The sequence below is a fragment of the Pleurodeles waltl genome, chromosome 3_1, assembly GCF_031143425.1.
Source record: "Pleurodeles waltl isolate 20211129_DDA chromosome 3_1, aPleWal1.hap1.20221129, whole genome shotgun sequence".
In the NCBI taxonomy this organism is placed as follows: domain Eukaryota; kingdom Metazoa; phylum Chordata; class Amphibia; order Caudata; family Salamandridae; genus Pleurodeles; species Pleurodeles waltl.
Genome location: NC_090440.1, coordinates 828243220 through 828260258, shown reverse-complemented (window position 1 = coordinate 828260258; position 17039 = coordinate 828243220). Strand labels below are relative to the sequence as shown.

At 44.7% G+C, this 17039-nt stretch overlaps 1 protein-coding gene across 1 annotated transcript in view; it reads left to right on the top strand.

The window, feature by feature from the left end:
* The window catches only part of PIK3C2A (phosphatidylinositol-4-phosphate 3-kinase catalytic subunit type 2 alpha), an 852450-nt gene that overhangs the window by 561264 nt on the left and 274147 nt on the right, over nucleotides 1-17039 (top strand). Inside the window, 2 exon segments of the mRNA XM_069223730.1 lie at nucleotides 14014-14118; nucleotides 16247-16339. Coding sequence (XP_069079831.1) covers nucleotides 14014-14118; nucleotides 16247-16339 — 198 coding nt within the window.

The window sequence follows — 17039 nt, the reverse complement described above, 5'->3', positions numbered from 1 at the left end:
TAAGCCTCGTTCCGAGGAACATGGGCTGACTTCTAGCCTACCCGAGTTTCCGGAAGCCAGGGCTACCCCGCCCAACTCAGAGAATTTTATTAGACCATGCACCTCCTTTGTGGGCAGCCCAACTATGCTGGAGCACCTGCGGGCCCCACAGAGTCAGAAAGGACACCTTTGGGTTCCGCGTCGGTGGCTTCAACCTCGGCACTTCAGGGCACCCATGGATCCAGCCCTGGATCTGGACTGGCGTTGGTCGCACCTCTCTGACACAACGCTCCCAGTGCTGCCCACAGACGGTGCCATCCCCATTCTCATTGCCAACTTCAACACAGAGCCAGATAGGCATTGTACGACTCCAGCAGGAACTTTGCCTCCTATGTCATATCCTGAGCCCCCCTATTAGAGGGGTAGCTGGATCCTTTAGAATACCATCTCCAGGACCCTGTTCTCCAGATACTGGCATGCTTTCTCCTTCTACCGTGGTTACAAAGGAGGGGGCTTCCTATTCAGTGGTGGTGAGAAGAGCAGCTGAGGTCTTCGACCTTGAGTTGCCTTCGGTGGCAGTCAGGACTAACCTCCTGACTGGGGTGCTTCAACCTGGGGTTTCGTTCTTAACCCGTTCTCCCCTTTAATGAAGCCCTTACAGATGTCCTACTGGGTACCTAGTCAAAACCCAGCACAGGGGCTCATGTGAACAGGGCAATTGCCTGCTGCCATCGCCCGGGGGACCCAAGCTTTGACGCAACACCCCACCCCTGAGAGTTTGGTCATCCAAGCCTCCACTTTAATTCCTCCAGCTTAGCATTGCAGTTCGTGAACACCGCATGCCCTCTGGTTTGTTATTCCCACACGCTGTGGGATACGTTTGCGCAAGTGCTACCACAGGTCCTGGAGGAGGCCCAGGCTGTACTCTCTCAGGCAGTTGCAGATGGGAGAGATGCAGCAAAGTTCATGATCCGGTGTGGACTGGACATGACTAACTCACTGGGCAGAGTGGTTTCGTCGGCCTTTATGCGCCACACCTATTTAGGGGGATGTCCAGGCTACTTTGAAGGGCATGCCCTTTGATGGCACCCACCTCTTTGGAGACAAGGCACACACCACTATTTGAGCGGTTCAGATATTCTTGTGCTATGGCCAGGTCCTTGGGCCTCACTGCGGCCCCTCGCCCTGCACCCCTCAATCCCCAGTCTGCCTTTCACCTCTTTTGTAGCTGTGGAAAGAGCCTCGAACTGTGTTCATTCCCAGCCACCCACCATGCCGCACATGCTGTCCAGCATCTGCGTGGCCAAGGGTATGGGATCCACTGACCTCATGGATTAGGGTGCCAGCGGTCTGGCCAGTCCCCCTACTCCCTTCCATCTGCAGCTGCCTGAAAACCTTCCTAGTCAGACACCCCATCAAGGGCCAGTCGGAGGCAGAGTTGCCTTCACCTGCTCCGCGGCAATCCATCCGATAAGACAGGTGCGTTTTGCAGATAGTCCGGAGGTTCTACTCCCTCCCCTTCAAATCTACCGCTCCATCCAGGCCATCATTACGCAATCTAATCACCTATGCCTTCTCCGTAAGGAAGATACAGATCTTTTGGCCAAGAGAGCCATAGAGAGGGTTCCTGTGCCAAAAGTAGTTCGTGGTTGCTATTGCTGCTACTTTCTGGTACCCAAAAAGGACAAGAGCCTCTGCCTCATACTAGACCTTCAGTCCTTCAAGCTCTTACTCAAAAAGGAGAAGTCCAAAATGCTCACTCTGGCTCAGGTTTTATCTGCCCTGGACCCAGGATACTGTATGGTAGCGTTGGACTTGTGGGATGCTTATTTTCACATTCTCGTCCTGCCTGCCCACAGACCTAACATGTGGTTTACGGTGGGCCACAAGCACTTTCAGTTCACTGTTCTCACCTTTGGCCTTACCAGCGTCCCTCAGGTGTTCACCAAGGTGATGGCGGTGGTCGCAGCTCATTTGTGCAGATCAGGGGTTTCCCTCCTCCCTTATATCGAAGACTAGTATTGAAGACGGGCTTACCCCAGGCTGTCTTCTCCTATCTCCAGACTACTGCGAACCTCCTGCATTCACTGGGGTTCGCTATAAACATGCTGAAGTCAAACCTGACTTGCTTTCAGATATTCCCTTTCATTGGAGCTGTTCTGGACACAGTGCAGTTTCAAGCTTATCCTCTTAAGCGGTGGGTCCAGGATATTCATTCTATTATACTGATGTTTCAGCCTCTGTCCTGGATTTCGGTGAGAATGACCCTAAGGATGCTGGGCGGCACGGCCTCCTGCATCCTGCTAGTAACACACCACAGATGGCATATGCAGACTCTGCATTGGGTCCTGAAGTTCCAGTGGATGCAGCATCAAGGGAATCTCTCTGACAAGGTCTAGATCACAGAGGGAACTGCACAAGATCTGCTGTGGTGGTTAACAAACTGTGATCGGGTCAGAGGCAGATCCCTCCCCCTTCTCCATCCAGGTCTTACAGCAGTCACGTCACTGCTGGGATGGGGTGGTCAGCTGGGAGAGATCAAGATCAGAGGCATCTGGTTTCTGGTGGAGTCCGGGCTCCACATCAACTTGTTGGATCTCCATGCGATCCGGCTAGCATTGAAGGCATTTCTTTCCACTGTCAAGGTGAAAGATGGTGCAGGTGTTCACGGTGGTACTGCAACAAGCAGGGCGAGGTGGGATCATGGACCATTTGTCAAGAGGCTCTGCACCTTTGACGTGGCTGGAACAGTTTGCTTATGCCTGGTGGTTCAACATCTGGTGGGCTGTCGGAATGCCAGAGCAGACAAACTCAGCTGAAAATGTCTATCATGAATGGCTGCTCCATCCAGAAGTGGTGTAAGGCCCCTTTTAGCAGTGGGAAGAGCCTTAGTTATATCGGTTCACCGATAACGTGTAATGTCAGCAGTGTTGCATGTTGGAGTTTTCAAGGCAGAAATCTCACGGAGACGCTCAAGTGGAACTCAGGCCTCCTATGCGCCTTTCAACCCAAAAAGCTTCTGGCCAGAGTTCTCAACAAGATCAAGAACGACTGGGCCCAAGTAATCCTTGTGCCTCAGGACTAAGCTCAGAGAGTTTGGAATTCGGAGCTGTTGAGCATGTCCATCGATCATCTAATCAGAATGCCCCTTTGGGAGGATCTTCTGTCGCAGCAGCAGGGGAGGGTTCGCCACCTAAACTGTCCACTCTCTGCCTTTTTGTGTAGAGTTTGAGCAGCAGCAGCTGACCGATTTAGACCTTCCGTCCAAATCTGTAATGGTATCTTGACACCCAGGCATCCATCCACCAAAACGGTATACGCCTGCCGGTGGCAGAAATTTGTGACACTGTGCACAGACAAGTCTGCTGACCACTTTTCTGCCCCTTTCTCTGAGGTTCTGTTGCTTATATTTTTTTTGGCCCAGCAGGACTTCGCTATAGGCACTTTAAAAGGTTATTTGTCTGCAGTTTCTGCTTTTTTGAGATGCCATGATCTATCTTCTTTGTTTAAGTCCTGTATTGTACATAGGCTCCACAGAGGTCTTACTCATATGCTTCCTCCATCCCCGTTCATTATGCACCAGTGTGATTTGAATTTCGTCTTGACATTTCTGATGTGTGCTCGTTTTGAGCCTCTCCACAGTTTTCCACTCAGGCTTCTCACCTTCCTTGTGGCCATTACATCTCCCTCCAGGGTAAGTGAGCTGCAGGCATAGTCATCTCAGCCGCCCTACCTTTCCATCCATCCTGACAAACTGATGCTTCGCACTCAGGCTTCTTTTCTACCAAAAGTCCATCACTTTGCTTACATTTTACTCACCACCAGACCTCTTTAAGGAACATCAGAGACTCCATCATCTGTACCCGAAAAGAACGTTGGCGTTCTACCTTGATTGAACAAAAGAGTACAGAGTGAATGATGAACTCGTTGTTTATGTGGGTGCAAAGAAAAGGTCGGGCAGTGCAGAATCGAACTATTTCCAGATGGGTCATATGCTGCATTAAAATGTGCTGCTAACTGACCAAAAAGCAACCTCTTGTGGGATTGCTTGTTCATTCTATTTAACCTACAGCTGTGACCACTACGTTAGCATGAAGAGTTCCAGTCCTTGGTATCTGTCAGGTGACAACATGGACATCCTTGCACATTTTCACCAAACACTACTGCCCGGACCCTGATCCTCCCACAACCCTTTGGTACCCTACCGCTACCATCTTCGACCTCAACCCTGGCTTCTGCTTTGCATGCTGTGGCCAAGCTGCAACACAGAGCACCTAAGGGGCGTTGTACTATGCCACCTGCAAGTTCTTATGCACTCTCCCTACCCATGGCTCACCACAAATTATCTGACACCAAAACTCAACACTCACAGATGACACTACGCTCCTCACACCTATGCATGCTCCACAACATATGCTCACTTTCCAAGCACGCCACATGGGACCTACTGCACTACCATGTGCCAGACCTGCTGTTCCTAACAGAGACATGGCTGAGCATGATGTCAGCCCGAACCTGTCTACAACCATCCCAGCCAGATAATGCATCAGCTTCCAGGACCGGCAGCAGAAGTCCTGAGGTGGCATTGCCATAGTCATCCAGGACACCTTCAGCTGAACCTCCTCCTCAGATACACCAACCAGTTATATGGAGTAGCTGTCCTTCAAATTCCAAATCACAGACTACCAAGATTGCGCAGCAAATTCACTCACACCATTGCCAATTTATTCGCACCCCACACATTTAACACCAGCACTTTCATCCTCCTTGGGGACCTGAACTTCCTTCTGGAGGACCGCACTGTCCAAATACAACTGCCTTTTTTGAATACCTCAAAGGTCTCTGCTTCCCCCAACTTGTAAAGAGACTGATCCACACCACCAGGCAACTCCTGGATCCAAACTTCCCCTTCTTCTGCAACATTTCAGTTGACAAACTGATGCCAATAACCTGGACAGACCACACCCGTGTTAATTTCACCATCTGTGTCCTGCACCACCAGAGACCACAGACCAGCCACTACCTGGCCAACGAGCCATAACAGCATACCTGAGGACGATTGAATGGCCAGACTTGTGAAACAAAGACCCCACATAGCAGGAGCCTACCAGAATCCATCCATCAATAACCTCAAGAACTAGATCACTACCTGTGCCAACTCCCTGACTCCCCTCAAACACAGAAAATCCTCTAGTTCCAGATCTCTAGCAAGCCGTGGATACACAGAGGAACTCTGCATGACTTAGCACCGGTAGTGATTGATCTGAGATCATGGACAAGAACATGAACAAATCTGCCCTCAGACGGTACCGCCAGTAGATCCAGACCACCAAGTGCTCCACACTCACATGCTTCATTGACGTCAACAGCAATAGCAGCAAAGAGATCTTTGCCAGTCAGGAGGATTTCACCCCAACTGTGGCTGCTGTCAGCAGTATCATCCCCTCACAGGACATCTGCAACCAACTCTCACAGTTCCTCTGCAGGAACATTACTTCCAACTAAAAAAAAATTCAACTCATAACTGGGCCCGACAGACCTCGCAGCAAGACTCCCCCATCATGCCGAAGAAAATACTTATATCCGCCTGACCCAACAGCACTATTGATCAAACCACCATGCAGTCCATCCACTCCAGGACCCGTCGGACGTCTGCCCCACCATGTCTTCAGAAAGGACTCTGCTAATTAGTGCATCATTCCCCAATTGCCTTTGCCACCTTCCCAGATTTGTGGAAACATGCCACAGTTCTCCTCTCCTAAAGAAGCCTTCTGCAAACCCTTCAAAACTCAATACATGTCTCACCAACCTTCTGAACCAACAGCAATGCCTCAACACCACACAGTCTAGCTTCACACCCAACCACTGCATGACAGACTCGTGCTTCCACGTCCTGAAGTTGTCGAGAAAAATCTTCAAGTGGCTCCCGACCACACACAAAATAGCCACACTCACCCTCATCATTAGCAAACTGGAAAGTGATAGCACTCTCTGCACTGGGATCAGCAAACAACTCACTAGATGACTACAAACCATCCAACACTCTGTAAAAATCTATCTCAACCTTTAACCAAGGCTCACACATTCCACCACACTTCAAGGGGCTCCACCTACTCACACTACACAAACAAACAAAGTTCACCTCTTGACCCACGTTTTCAAGGCACTGCACAACACTGATCCGGCTTACCTCAACAGCCTCATCTCCTTCCACAAACCAAACAAACACCTCCGCTCCGCTGGATGACCTTTTTGCAGGCAACCCATGCATACAAAAACCCGGAGCTTGTGGCTGGGCCTTCTCCTACGTTGCCACTAAACCCTGAAAAATGCTACCACTAAACATTAGGGACTATTTATCAGTTGCAGAGGTCTGAAAGAAAATGAAGACCTGGCTCTTTGAGTAGCCTCCCCAACCCCCGAGGCAAGGCTAGTGTCACACCTGCTCAGTACCAGTATACACTCCAGGGTGATAGCACGTTGTACAAATAGGCATAACATAGCAATAGACCAAGCGTTTCAGAGGCGCTCTCACCGAGATCGAGGATCGGGATCATAGCCTAAATATCCCATGCCCCTTGTGGTGGAGTAAAAACCTTGAGTTGCGCAGTGTGAAAATAGGCTCAAGAGGTCTGGTGTCACCTGGAGGTAGCCTGCAACTGAATGTAGCAAGTCAGCCTTCGACAGCCAGTCTTCGAGTTTGGCAAAAACTGCTATCCCCAACCTCTGATGATGAGCAGTGACCACCCCATCACAGAAGCAACCATCCCGTCACCCAGACCGAATTTGGGCCACAGTGAGTATTTTGAATTTTTCCCTCCATAGGAAGGCATTCAGAGCGATAAGATCTAAATAGGACGAAGGCCCCTGTCTTTCTCCGGTTTGAGGACGTAATAGGACTCACAACCTCGCTCTACTTCTGAAACAGACCCCTTCTTCATTGCACCATTGGCCACTTGAGCCTGCACCTTTTGCAGCAAGATAGAGAGATGCTTGTCTGGAAGCCGGTTTGATGTGGTAGGAAGTTGAAGTGGGTCAGACTGGATGGCAGAACGCAGGTCTGCTGGACAATTTGGAGGACCCATCTGTCAGATGGGGTGGCCTGCCACTGTGGAAACAAATGTATGATCCTGCCCCTATATGCTTTACTGTGCTCTGCTGATTGCAACCTAAGGCTGTTAGGAGGTTTATGAACCTGATGACCTGCACAATGCCTGCTTGACCTCTGTCCTCTGGCATGGAAAGACTGGGGAGACTACTGCGGTAGTGGCAGGGCATGGTTGTGCCCAAACACCAACCCTGTGGAGTAGCCTTGAAAAGGTCGGAACTGCTGAGGAAAGTGTCAGGCCAATGTGCTGTGAATCTACTTTCTTTAAAGCGGTCAGGGGTATAATCAGCCTTTTCTACACTTGGGGTGGAGCACCACACTAGTACCCACCGCACACCCCAAGCAGTCAATAGTATTCAGGCTAGTCTGCTTACATATTTTTCTGCATCCGTGCCATCCAAAAAGATTTGAAACAAGGAGCCCAAAATTCCTCCTGGTTGCAGGCAAGATCTTGCTGACCATGTCCCAAAAGATGCACAAATTGACTGACCTCATTGCCAGGCTGCCTGAAGAGAACATCTGCTCCCTGAATATTTCAATCCTTTATCAACTCTATGACTGGGGGAAATGGGGGCAATGCATTCGGGTTGACTTTCCTGTTAGAAGTTTGCATTATCAAAGACTCAGGAGTCTAGTGCTGCGTAAGCAAGTCCAGGTCCCCTGGTGCTGGTCTGTCATTTCTGGCCATCTGCCTGTTCACCAGTGGGCAGGAGCACATTTGTGCTCAAGTGCCCAGAACGGTGTTGGCCATGGTTTTCATTAAATGGAAGAAACACCACTGATGATGCTGGCACAGGATGCAAAACCTCACTGAGGACATTTCAGCTGGAAGCAGCTGTAGATCCAGGACTTCAACTCTGCATCTAATCATTGCGAGAAATTATGCACTCTCCTACATTAAGAGTTTAAGGGGTGAAACTAACACTGTCTCAGGGAATGTATCCAGCCTACTGGCCTCCTGCAATTCTGCATAAACATCCTCAGGAGCAGCATCACCATAGTGTGGGTGACACCGGAGGCGGCAGATGCTTGCCCTTGATACATCAGTTGGTGTAGAATGGGCCAATGCAGATCTTGTTGCTGGAACCGATGTCTGCATTGAAGTTTGTGCAGGACCTGAGGCAGTTGCTAGAGACACAGACAGTGCTGAGGATGGATCCGCTGGAGATAACCTGACTAGAGGCCCTTGGAGCCCAAAGACCCGCCAAAGGGAAATGAAATATTGTAAAAAAAAAAAAAGCAAAATGGCCTCCTTAAAGGCCTCAACCGGCAGCAGCGATGCAGTTTGTCCAGGAAATTGTGGTTTAGAATCAGCTGCATGATCCAGAGCTAGATTGTTGGGCACCTTGACGCCCTACTGACTTCTTTTAGGACAGAGAGTGGCAGATGGAGTTGAGTCCAGCTTTGACGTTTTATGCTTCTTTTTAGATTTTGACTTTGACTTACCAGATGCCTTTGACGCTAAGAGGATCCTTTGCGGGAATTGCCTCGAGTGGAATTGAGTCTGTGCCTTCGAATTAGAGATGGACTTAATGAAGGTCTCTGATTTATTTCAGCGTTCATAGAACATGAAGCTACATTTCACAGTACTGTATTGCTGTCATGTGCATGGGGGCACATTTTTTGCATGACTTGGAGACTGTCCCTGAGCCCGAACACCACAGGCACATCATCTGTGGATACACTACCAATATTTGTTTCCAGCAGTCATGCACAGTTTGAACCTTATAATCTTTGGTAGAGTCATCATTCCCTGTACAATGGAAACTATTTTGAGAGAAATTCAAAAACTGACTAAAAGGGAGTGGAGCTTTGGATCTGAATTCAAAGGCTCAGAAAGAAAGCAGTTGATGTTGATGTGGAGAAGTATCTCTTAAATGGAGCTCCATTCCACCACTTACAGGACGTAGTGAAGCCAGCTCGGAGACACACGTCACCACCTAGTGGCATGCTTTGAAAACCTGTGGATCCAGTATGGTGCCAAGAGATTATTTTAAAGTTAAGGACTCTGCAATTAGGAGTACCCATCAGACTTTATGGGCTTGAGGTGATGGCCTATGTGAACAAAAAACAAATTGTAGTTGCGTTCTCAGTTTGTATCGCCTCAGCCCAGAAACAGTATTATCTTTTATGTCAAAAGTTGCAGCATGGATGAAAAATAACTGCCTGAAACTTAGAGGAAATAATCTTGAGTTGTTTCTTTTTGGTGTTCGTTAGACCTGACAGCATTAGGGTGGTCTTCCCCCAACTTTTTGTGTACCAACTCTATTTTTCTGACCTCGTTTTTGCTGGTATTAGGACTCTGTGCACTTTACCACTGCTACCTAGTGCTAAATTGCTTGTCCTGTCTCCCTTAAACATAGTAATGTTGGCTTTTCCCAAATTGGCAAATGTAATTTACCAATATATCCTTTAAAGTGCACTACGTGTGCCCAGGGCCTGTAAATTATATGTACTGATTGTGCCACCACTCAAGTAGACCTCTAACCATGTCTCTGGCCTGCCATTGCGGAGCCTGTGTGTGAAGTTTTATACTGTCCTGTCGGCCTTGTGAAATACCCCTTTTCCCAGTCCTAAACCTTTCCTTTTATTGCATATGTCACCCCTAAGTTAGGCCCTGGACAACCCACAGGGCAGGATGCAGTGCATTTAAAATGCAGAACATATACTTTTAAGTTTTCCATGCTCTAGTAGTAAATAACTACCAGTGTTGTTTTTTTACTACATCAAGCCTATGTAATTCACTATGTGGAAGAGATCAACGTTTCAAGTTTGGTGTCTCTGGAATCACAATTTAAAATCACAACTTATGGTGGGATCAGAGTTTAAATTGCAATCCTGAAAATGCCACTTTTAGACACTTTACATTTTCCTACTTTAGCCATTTGTTGCCTACTGGCTCTCTCTAATCCCTTGTCTGGGATGGGCTTTGTGTATTTCCCCTAGACAGCCACACACAATGGCAGCTTAGGTGTGACTTGATGGGCCATCCTAGGAGGGTGGAAGGAAGGATCTGGGCACAGCCTCACTTACACCTACTTAGGCTGTGTCCTGTCCCCACTCAAGAGAACGCATAGCCCCCTGTAGTGAGTCCATAGCCAGGGAAGGAAGGTCAGGACCTCTGTGCACTTGAAAGGCCTTTCTATGAAGTCTCCCCCACTTTAGAGGCCCAACTGGGTACGCATACTGTACCTCTGGCACCACCTCTTCAGTACACTTTTGGACCTCTGAATACTCTGCCAGTAAGGACTACTGTGCTGCTGAAAGACTGCCATTCTGCTGGACTGCTGCTTTGCTGGAGTCCTGCCTTGCTGTGCTGCCTGCTGTTCCCCGGTCTGGGTAAGAAGGACTGGACCTGCATTACTTGAACCCTGAGTGACTCCAAGGACTAGCAATATGGCTCCTGATATGAAGTGTCAGGGACATAAAAGACTTCCAACCACACTGCTTCAACACCTGGGCTCTGCTGTCTTTGAATTTGGGTAGCCAAGTGGTGCCACGCCAGTCCTGGACCCCTTGAAGTGGGTTTAAGGTACTTTCTTAGTGGAACAGGCATATCCTATGCTGAGCCAAGCATCTTCTAGCAGAACTGACACATCTTGTTGCTACTGCGTGGATTACACCTGTCACAATAGACTTTCATCGCCGCAGCAGTCTGCATCTGGGTTCGATGCATTACCTTTGGAACCGCCACTGCACAGTGCTTTTTCCAGTGCAAGCTCCTTGCATCTTCTGTTGACGGCAGCCTCGACAATGATGCCAAATCTCTGCATCACAGCTTCACCGGTCATTGGAACTGACACAACGCCTCATGCGCAGCGCATCCTCGACATTGGCTTTCATATTGCAACCCCAGTCGACAGGATCCTCAGTGCAACAGGACCACACACAGCAGCCTCGCCACATCTCAGAACCGATGAATCGCCTCAGGTGCGTGACGCATCTTCACAGATCCAGGCAGCTCTCTGCAGTCAGGACCGCAACAGGATTCAAGGTACTTTGGTTTAGTGGGCCTATCTGGGTCCATGTCACCGGCCCACATTCCACTGCGGTCGGTCGGAACTTTTGAATTTCTCTGTCTGGCGGGACCTGAAATCCCCAGTAGCGCTTTTTGCTTTTGAGCACCATTGTTTCTTAAAACTTTGAAAAAAGTTATATTTCCAGGTGTACTTATTGGATTTTTGTTGTATTGGTCCTGTTGTGTTTATTAAACTAAGTTCTATTCTTCTAACCTGGTGTGGAATAATTTTGTGTAGTGTTAGCACTGTTTTACTGTTTGAAGTGTTGCTCAAATACTTTACACATTGCCTGTAAGTTAAGCCTGACTTCACTGTGCCAAGCTACCAGAGGGTGAGCTCAAGTTAATTTACGGTATGTATCTGACTCACCCTGACGAGAATTGAAGTTGCTGCTTTACCAGGGCTCCTACCTCAGTCACCCAACAACCCAGTTTCTAACAGAAGTCAAACATGCGTCTGGTCTGATACTTAGTCGGCCTTTGATTTGTATTTTATTCCTGTCAATTCTGTTTTTACAAAAAAACCTTGGTATTTTCTTTGACCATACACTGTCTTTCTCCACGCAAATAAATCATACAGCTGTCACATGCTTCTCCTTCCTTAAAATGCTGAGGAAATTAGTATTTTACCTCCATGACCATGCCAGAAGAACAGCTATTCAAGGCTTCATTATTTCACCTCTTTTTTGTCAATTCCTGTTAACTGGGTCTATCTAACCTCCTTACTAATCACCTACAGATTGTTCAGCATTATTCAGCGCTTACCGTCCTTAAGTTGCATTCAGGTCAGTTGGTTGCCTTTTATCTCGGAGCTCTGTATTGGCTTCCAATTCGGAAACATTCAATGTTAAAAGCTATTTGTATGACGTTGACTAAATGGTTACTCTTTATCTGATATGCGTATTTTCTCTCTCAGTCTAACTGTATCTAAAGATTAGCGGATGCTTACCTGTTGATCATACCATTTATCAGAAGATGTAATTTGGAGGGCTTTCATTTTCCTTCCTGGCAGCTATGTGGTGGAAAACTCTCACTCTTGGTTTAAGATCCATTCCTCCTCTTCCAGAAGAAACTTAAAACTTGACTTTTTCAGCTTTCTTAATTTTGCATTCTAGCATCATGGTCATTCATTTTGTAGTGATTGCTATGCTAGAATCTTTATCACTTTCCACATTTATTTGACATTTTTCAAGTTAATCAGTTACTACATTTATCCAAGACTGGACCACACTAGTCTTGTAGTCCCTAATTTGAATACCGATAGCACATCCTCTTCCCTGGTTAGTGTCCCTTTTCGATGAACTGCACTTTATAGACATGTGACTTTCTTATTCATGTGCCTTATATTTTATTGATATCCACAGATTTTCATAAGATGCCATTTTTATTTGTTTTTCATGAGAGTTCATTCATAATTTATTTGTTCATCAATGCTTCTAAAAAAATGTATAGTCAAATCACATGTGTTTCTGTATTTCCACCCAAACATCTTGAGGCCAGAAATAGCTTCTCTTCAGGGGACTTAAGGTGAATCATCACAAATGAAAGGAAATGCATAGAACACATTTCATTCTGAGTTTTTTCTCAACATTTGCAAACGTAACTCAAGTCCAAATGAGTAGTTCTTCAGTTCCTTATATTGAATGTTAATGTAAAAAAGACAACTTGGAAGTAGCCAGTGTTCAAACCAGTATTAAATGTTCATGATACTATTTTATAAAGAATTGATAGCCACCCTAAGTTTTATTTCTTAAAATTAATTCAAGCATCACAGGGTGCTGTGTGAGCCACTTTGGCATCTTATGCTATTATAATTCTTGTGATGTCATAAATGGATACTGTCTTATGGAACACATGTGGATGCTATCTGAAGTATGTGGTTAAAATACATGTTGTGACTTTAATGACAATGTGCTTGTAAGCATGTGATATTTTCAGGGCAAAGTTAGCTTAGCGTAAGAAATCCATAGTTGTAGAAAAAGTCTGATGGTACCAACATCAAAATCAGAGAATCAAATGTTAAATGCCCTCTTATATCACACATAATTTTAGCCCTTACCTAGCATCGATGAAAATACTTCTAATCCGAGTGCACCCATTTGATGTAACTGAAGATATGTCACTCATCAAATCTCACCATGAAAGATTTCCATAGCTCGGGCTGCACAACTGCCATTGATTGTTCTATTTAACTGTAAATAGAATTCTTTATTTCTTCAAAATAATTGTAATGCAGCTAAAATTAGAATAGTTACAGTACAATGACATATTTAGTTCTGCCACCATCTCGTTGATAAAGGAACAATTCTACTACCTCTATACCCAGGTCGTGTGGAATAGGTGTGGTCTACTATTTCACTTCAGTAGTACCCAAACGCATCTATTTGTTTTTTTTCCCCCCAATTAATCTGTTACCTACACAATCAATGATGATTCGCCAAAACTTGTTTCACATCTACTGGCTTGTCCTATCCCAAGGCTTTTTTCAAGGTTGTCTGGTCAACAATGGTTTTTTTGTTTGTAAAAAATCTGCATTAATAATTTTTTCACATGGACTGCTGGAGAACACACCTAGCAGCTATTTCATGTATTGTGCCAAGTGATACTGTAATAAAATAGTTATTACAGCAGGTACAGTAATCATCGACCAGTACTTGCCTTCTTAGGTTCAGCTGTGTACATTAAATTACTTTTACTGCTTGACTGAAGGGAGTAAGACCCACAGGATGAAGGAGCTTTGTTAACATGACTCAACATTTACAAATATATTTTTTCTTTCATGATTATATCCTGTTCTTTTGTTCAGTTGCTTTAATCTTGAGTTATAATGGAAATTACATATTACAAATATAAAAACGTCTGATTTCTACTAAAGATTTTGGTTGTTTTTTAATTGGTGTGTTCACAGACTGTTCTTCAAGAAGGAATGGAACGTGTGCAGACCTTTTTCAACAAGAATAAGTGCAGACTGCCTATTAATCCAAGCTTGGTGCCAAAAGAATTTAATACTAAGGTACTCTAAATGCTGTATTTCAGTCTTGATGTACTTAAATGTCAGTAGTGTTGCAATTGAATGTGTTATCACCAGTGATAGTGCTATGATCTCTAGGAGTATTTACCAAATTGCGTTTGAATGTGAATGTTGGATATTTGGTAGATTTGAAAACCCTGCTTGAGGCTAAGTTCCGAAAAACTCAAAACAACAATGCATCAGAATTCAATCTGTAATAATTTCAAAACCTACATAGCAAGTACTCACAGCTACATTGCCCTTATGTGCATCTTACTTGACTTTTATGTGCTTCATTTAGTGTCCAATATTCACAAAAGTACTAACACTTTTAGGAGAGCAGAATATGTCTTAAACAATAATTGGCAACAGTTTTCTGGAGCAAGTTGGTGATTAGAGTAGACATGAATAAAAAGTTATGCAACTACATAGGTGACAAGTGAGGCAAAACGTTGCCTGCCTCCTGCTCACTTCAATATTTGTCCACGTTTGTTGATAACCAGAATGCTCTAGTATATCCTGAATGGCGTTTTTGACAATGCTTATTTGCATGTATTGGTATTTATTTAGTTCTAACACAGATGGGAAATAGAGTAATAATGGGCATCAAGCTATCATTAAGCGTTTATTTTATATGAAACAATGAGTATGTGTAGTTCCTATGGGACACAGGCATGTTATAAGATGTGCCCAAGTTCACATGATGTTTAAGTTTTGAAACTGGTATCCAAACTTCCTCTTCTTGGTCCTAGGTCAGCAACACAGCCACTACACCATATCTCCTCTTATTTGCAAAGCCATCTAGTCAAAAAGACAAGTTTCCTTCCACTATTAGAAATGTGTTAATGCAGGCCTAAGGCAGTTACTTGCAAATTGCCATTGCTTATGGAGGATGTTTACTATTCAAGAGCCTCAGCCCATGGGTTGTCTTACTCTCTCCACCACAAAGTGACTAAAAAGTCTGCAACTATGGGTGGTAGACGAGTGACAAAATATCACAGGAAAAATGTTGCAAAATAAAGATTTAGTTTTACACAAAATATACCTATTAATAAAACAAAATTACTACGTTCTGAGCAAGGCCTTCGAAAAAGTTATCTGTGTTATCTACATGTGTAATATTCCATTTCATTGTTCATGACAAATCCTTGCATGACTGCTTTTAGCCTCTGCCTCCCCTTCCTCCCTTAAGAAGCTTATCCATTCTGACACACCTTTGGAAGTACCCACTTGTACACATCAGGGCTGCACTTGTAATTTGTAGGTCTTGTCTATGTTGTATAGGTTCCACATAGTGAAACACACATTCCTATGTAACATAGACATTTGAGGTTTTGTGAATAGCCCCAATGTCATGCATGCTTGAGTTGCAGATTTTTCATCCACAACTTTCCCATTTGCGTGTTGAATTGGACCCCTATTGCTTTGTGTAGCATGCTAAGTTGCAGTTGTTCACACGGAGATGTGTGCGTAATTCATCTCCATTTACTTTGATCCGCATTACATACCATCAATAGTCACAATGATGTCAACAGTTATAGATATTTGATCCATGATTTTTTAGTGTCTAATTTATTGTAACAGCTTCATTTAGTCTGTACAAAGCAAATCACATATTGCGTTTAGGCTGAGTACCCTTTCTCCACACACTCCTCTTGGATGGCATCTGGTAGTCACAGATTACCCCATAAAGCAGAAATATTTTAGAACTTTGGAATCTGGTAAAACTAAAAGTGCTAACCAACATACTAAGGGCTCTTTTTTTTCTTTAACTAAATGAAATTCTTGCTCATTTTCAGTCCAAATGGTTTTTGATGCACTAAAATGTAATTTTTTAAATATTTCCCATGTATTCAGGTTGGTTTCAAATGACAAAAACAGTACTTAGTACTAATCTCCATTTTATCAGATTAAATGTTACAATTGAATAATGATTATTCAGTTTAATTGTGACTCATTAACAGTTATTCTTACTGTTAAATTATATATTTGTCATACTACATTTAGTTGTGCTTTACACAGTTGTCTTTAAGTAAGAGGGCAGAGAGGTAGAAAACATTAAATAAAATATCTGCTTATTGCACTGAATCTTTGTATTGTTGAGTCTTATCCATGTTAAATGATTTTTCAGGTATGCTCTTTCTTCAGTTCAAATGCAGTGCCCCTGAAAGTCACAATGCTAAATGAAGACCCCCTTGGTGATGAGATCAATGTAATGTTTAAGGTATGTGTTTGTACTATTTTCCAGTGGAGGCAAATAATGTGTTGAGATTGATGGTGGGTGATAATAATTGCACAATTTCTGTCCTTGGCTTCTTTCTCAGATAATCCTTATTTAGGTTCTAGTGCCTGTTCCTTTTTAAATCAGTCTTATGTTTATGGAATAGTCAATATGTGTTTTTCAAGCTACCATGCTTTTTCAAGGTGATTCTGAAGTGCTTCTGATTTAAACTTCTAAAGGACGTTGGTGCATCCAGTTGTGTATAATTTTGAATATCTGATAGAGACATCTGGTTGCAGATTCCTTACCTTAGAATTTCCCCCAGGTGTCAGCCTGGATCTGGAGATTTTTCTGGAGCAGTACCCCTGGGCACCGTTGGGTGGCGTCTATTGGCTGTGCTTCCGGCATTGGCATTGTCTGCTCTGGATATGACGTCACTGGTACTGTATAGAAGCCACCCGAGTGCACTGTCAGCTCTTTTCTTTTCACGTCAGCCCGCGCTGATCTGAAGAGAGCTACCCCTCATTAATTTTCTAACTGCCCTTTTTCAGCTTTTCATCTGTTTTTTTGAGCTGTATAACTCCTAGTGCACCAAGGATTTCATCTAGGAAGAACGGATTCAAGCCCTGCAGATCCTGCCCTCGGGCGATATGTGATGGATTAGCACCTTGTGTACCTTTGGTGTTTGGAGCACAACCACGAC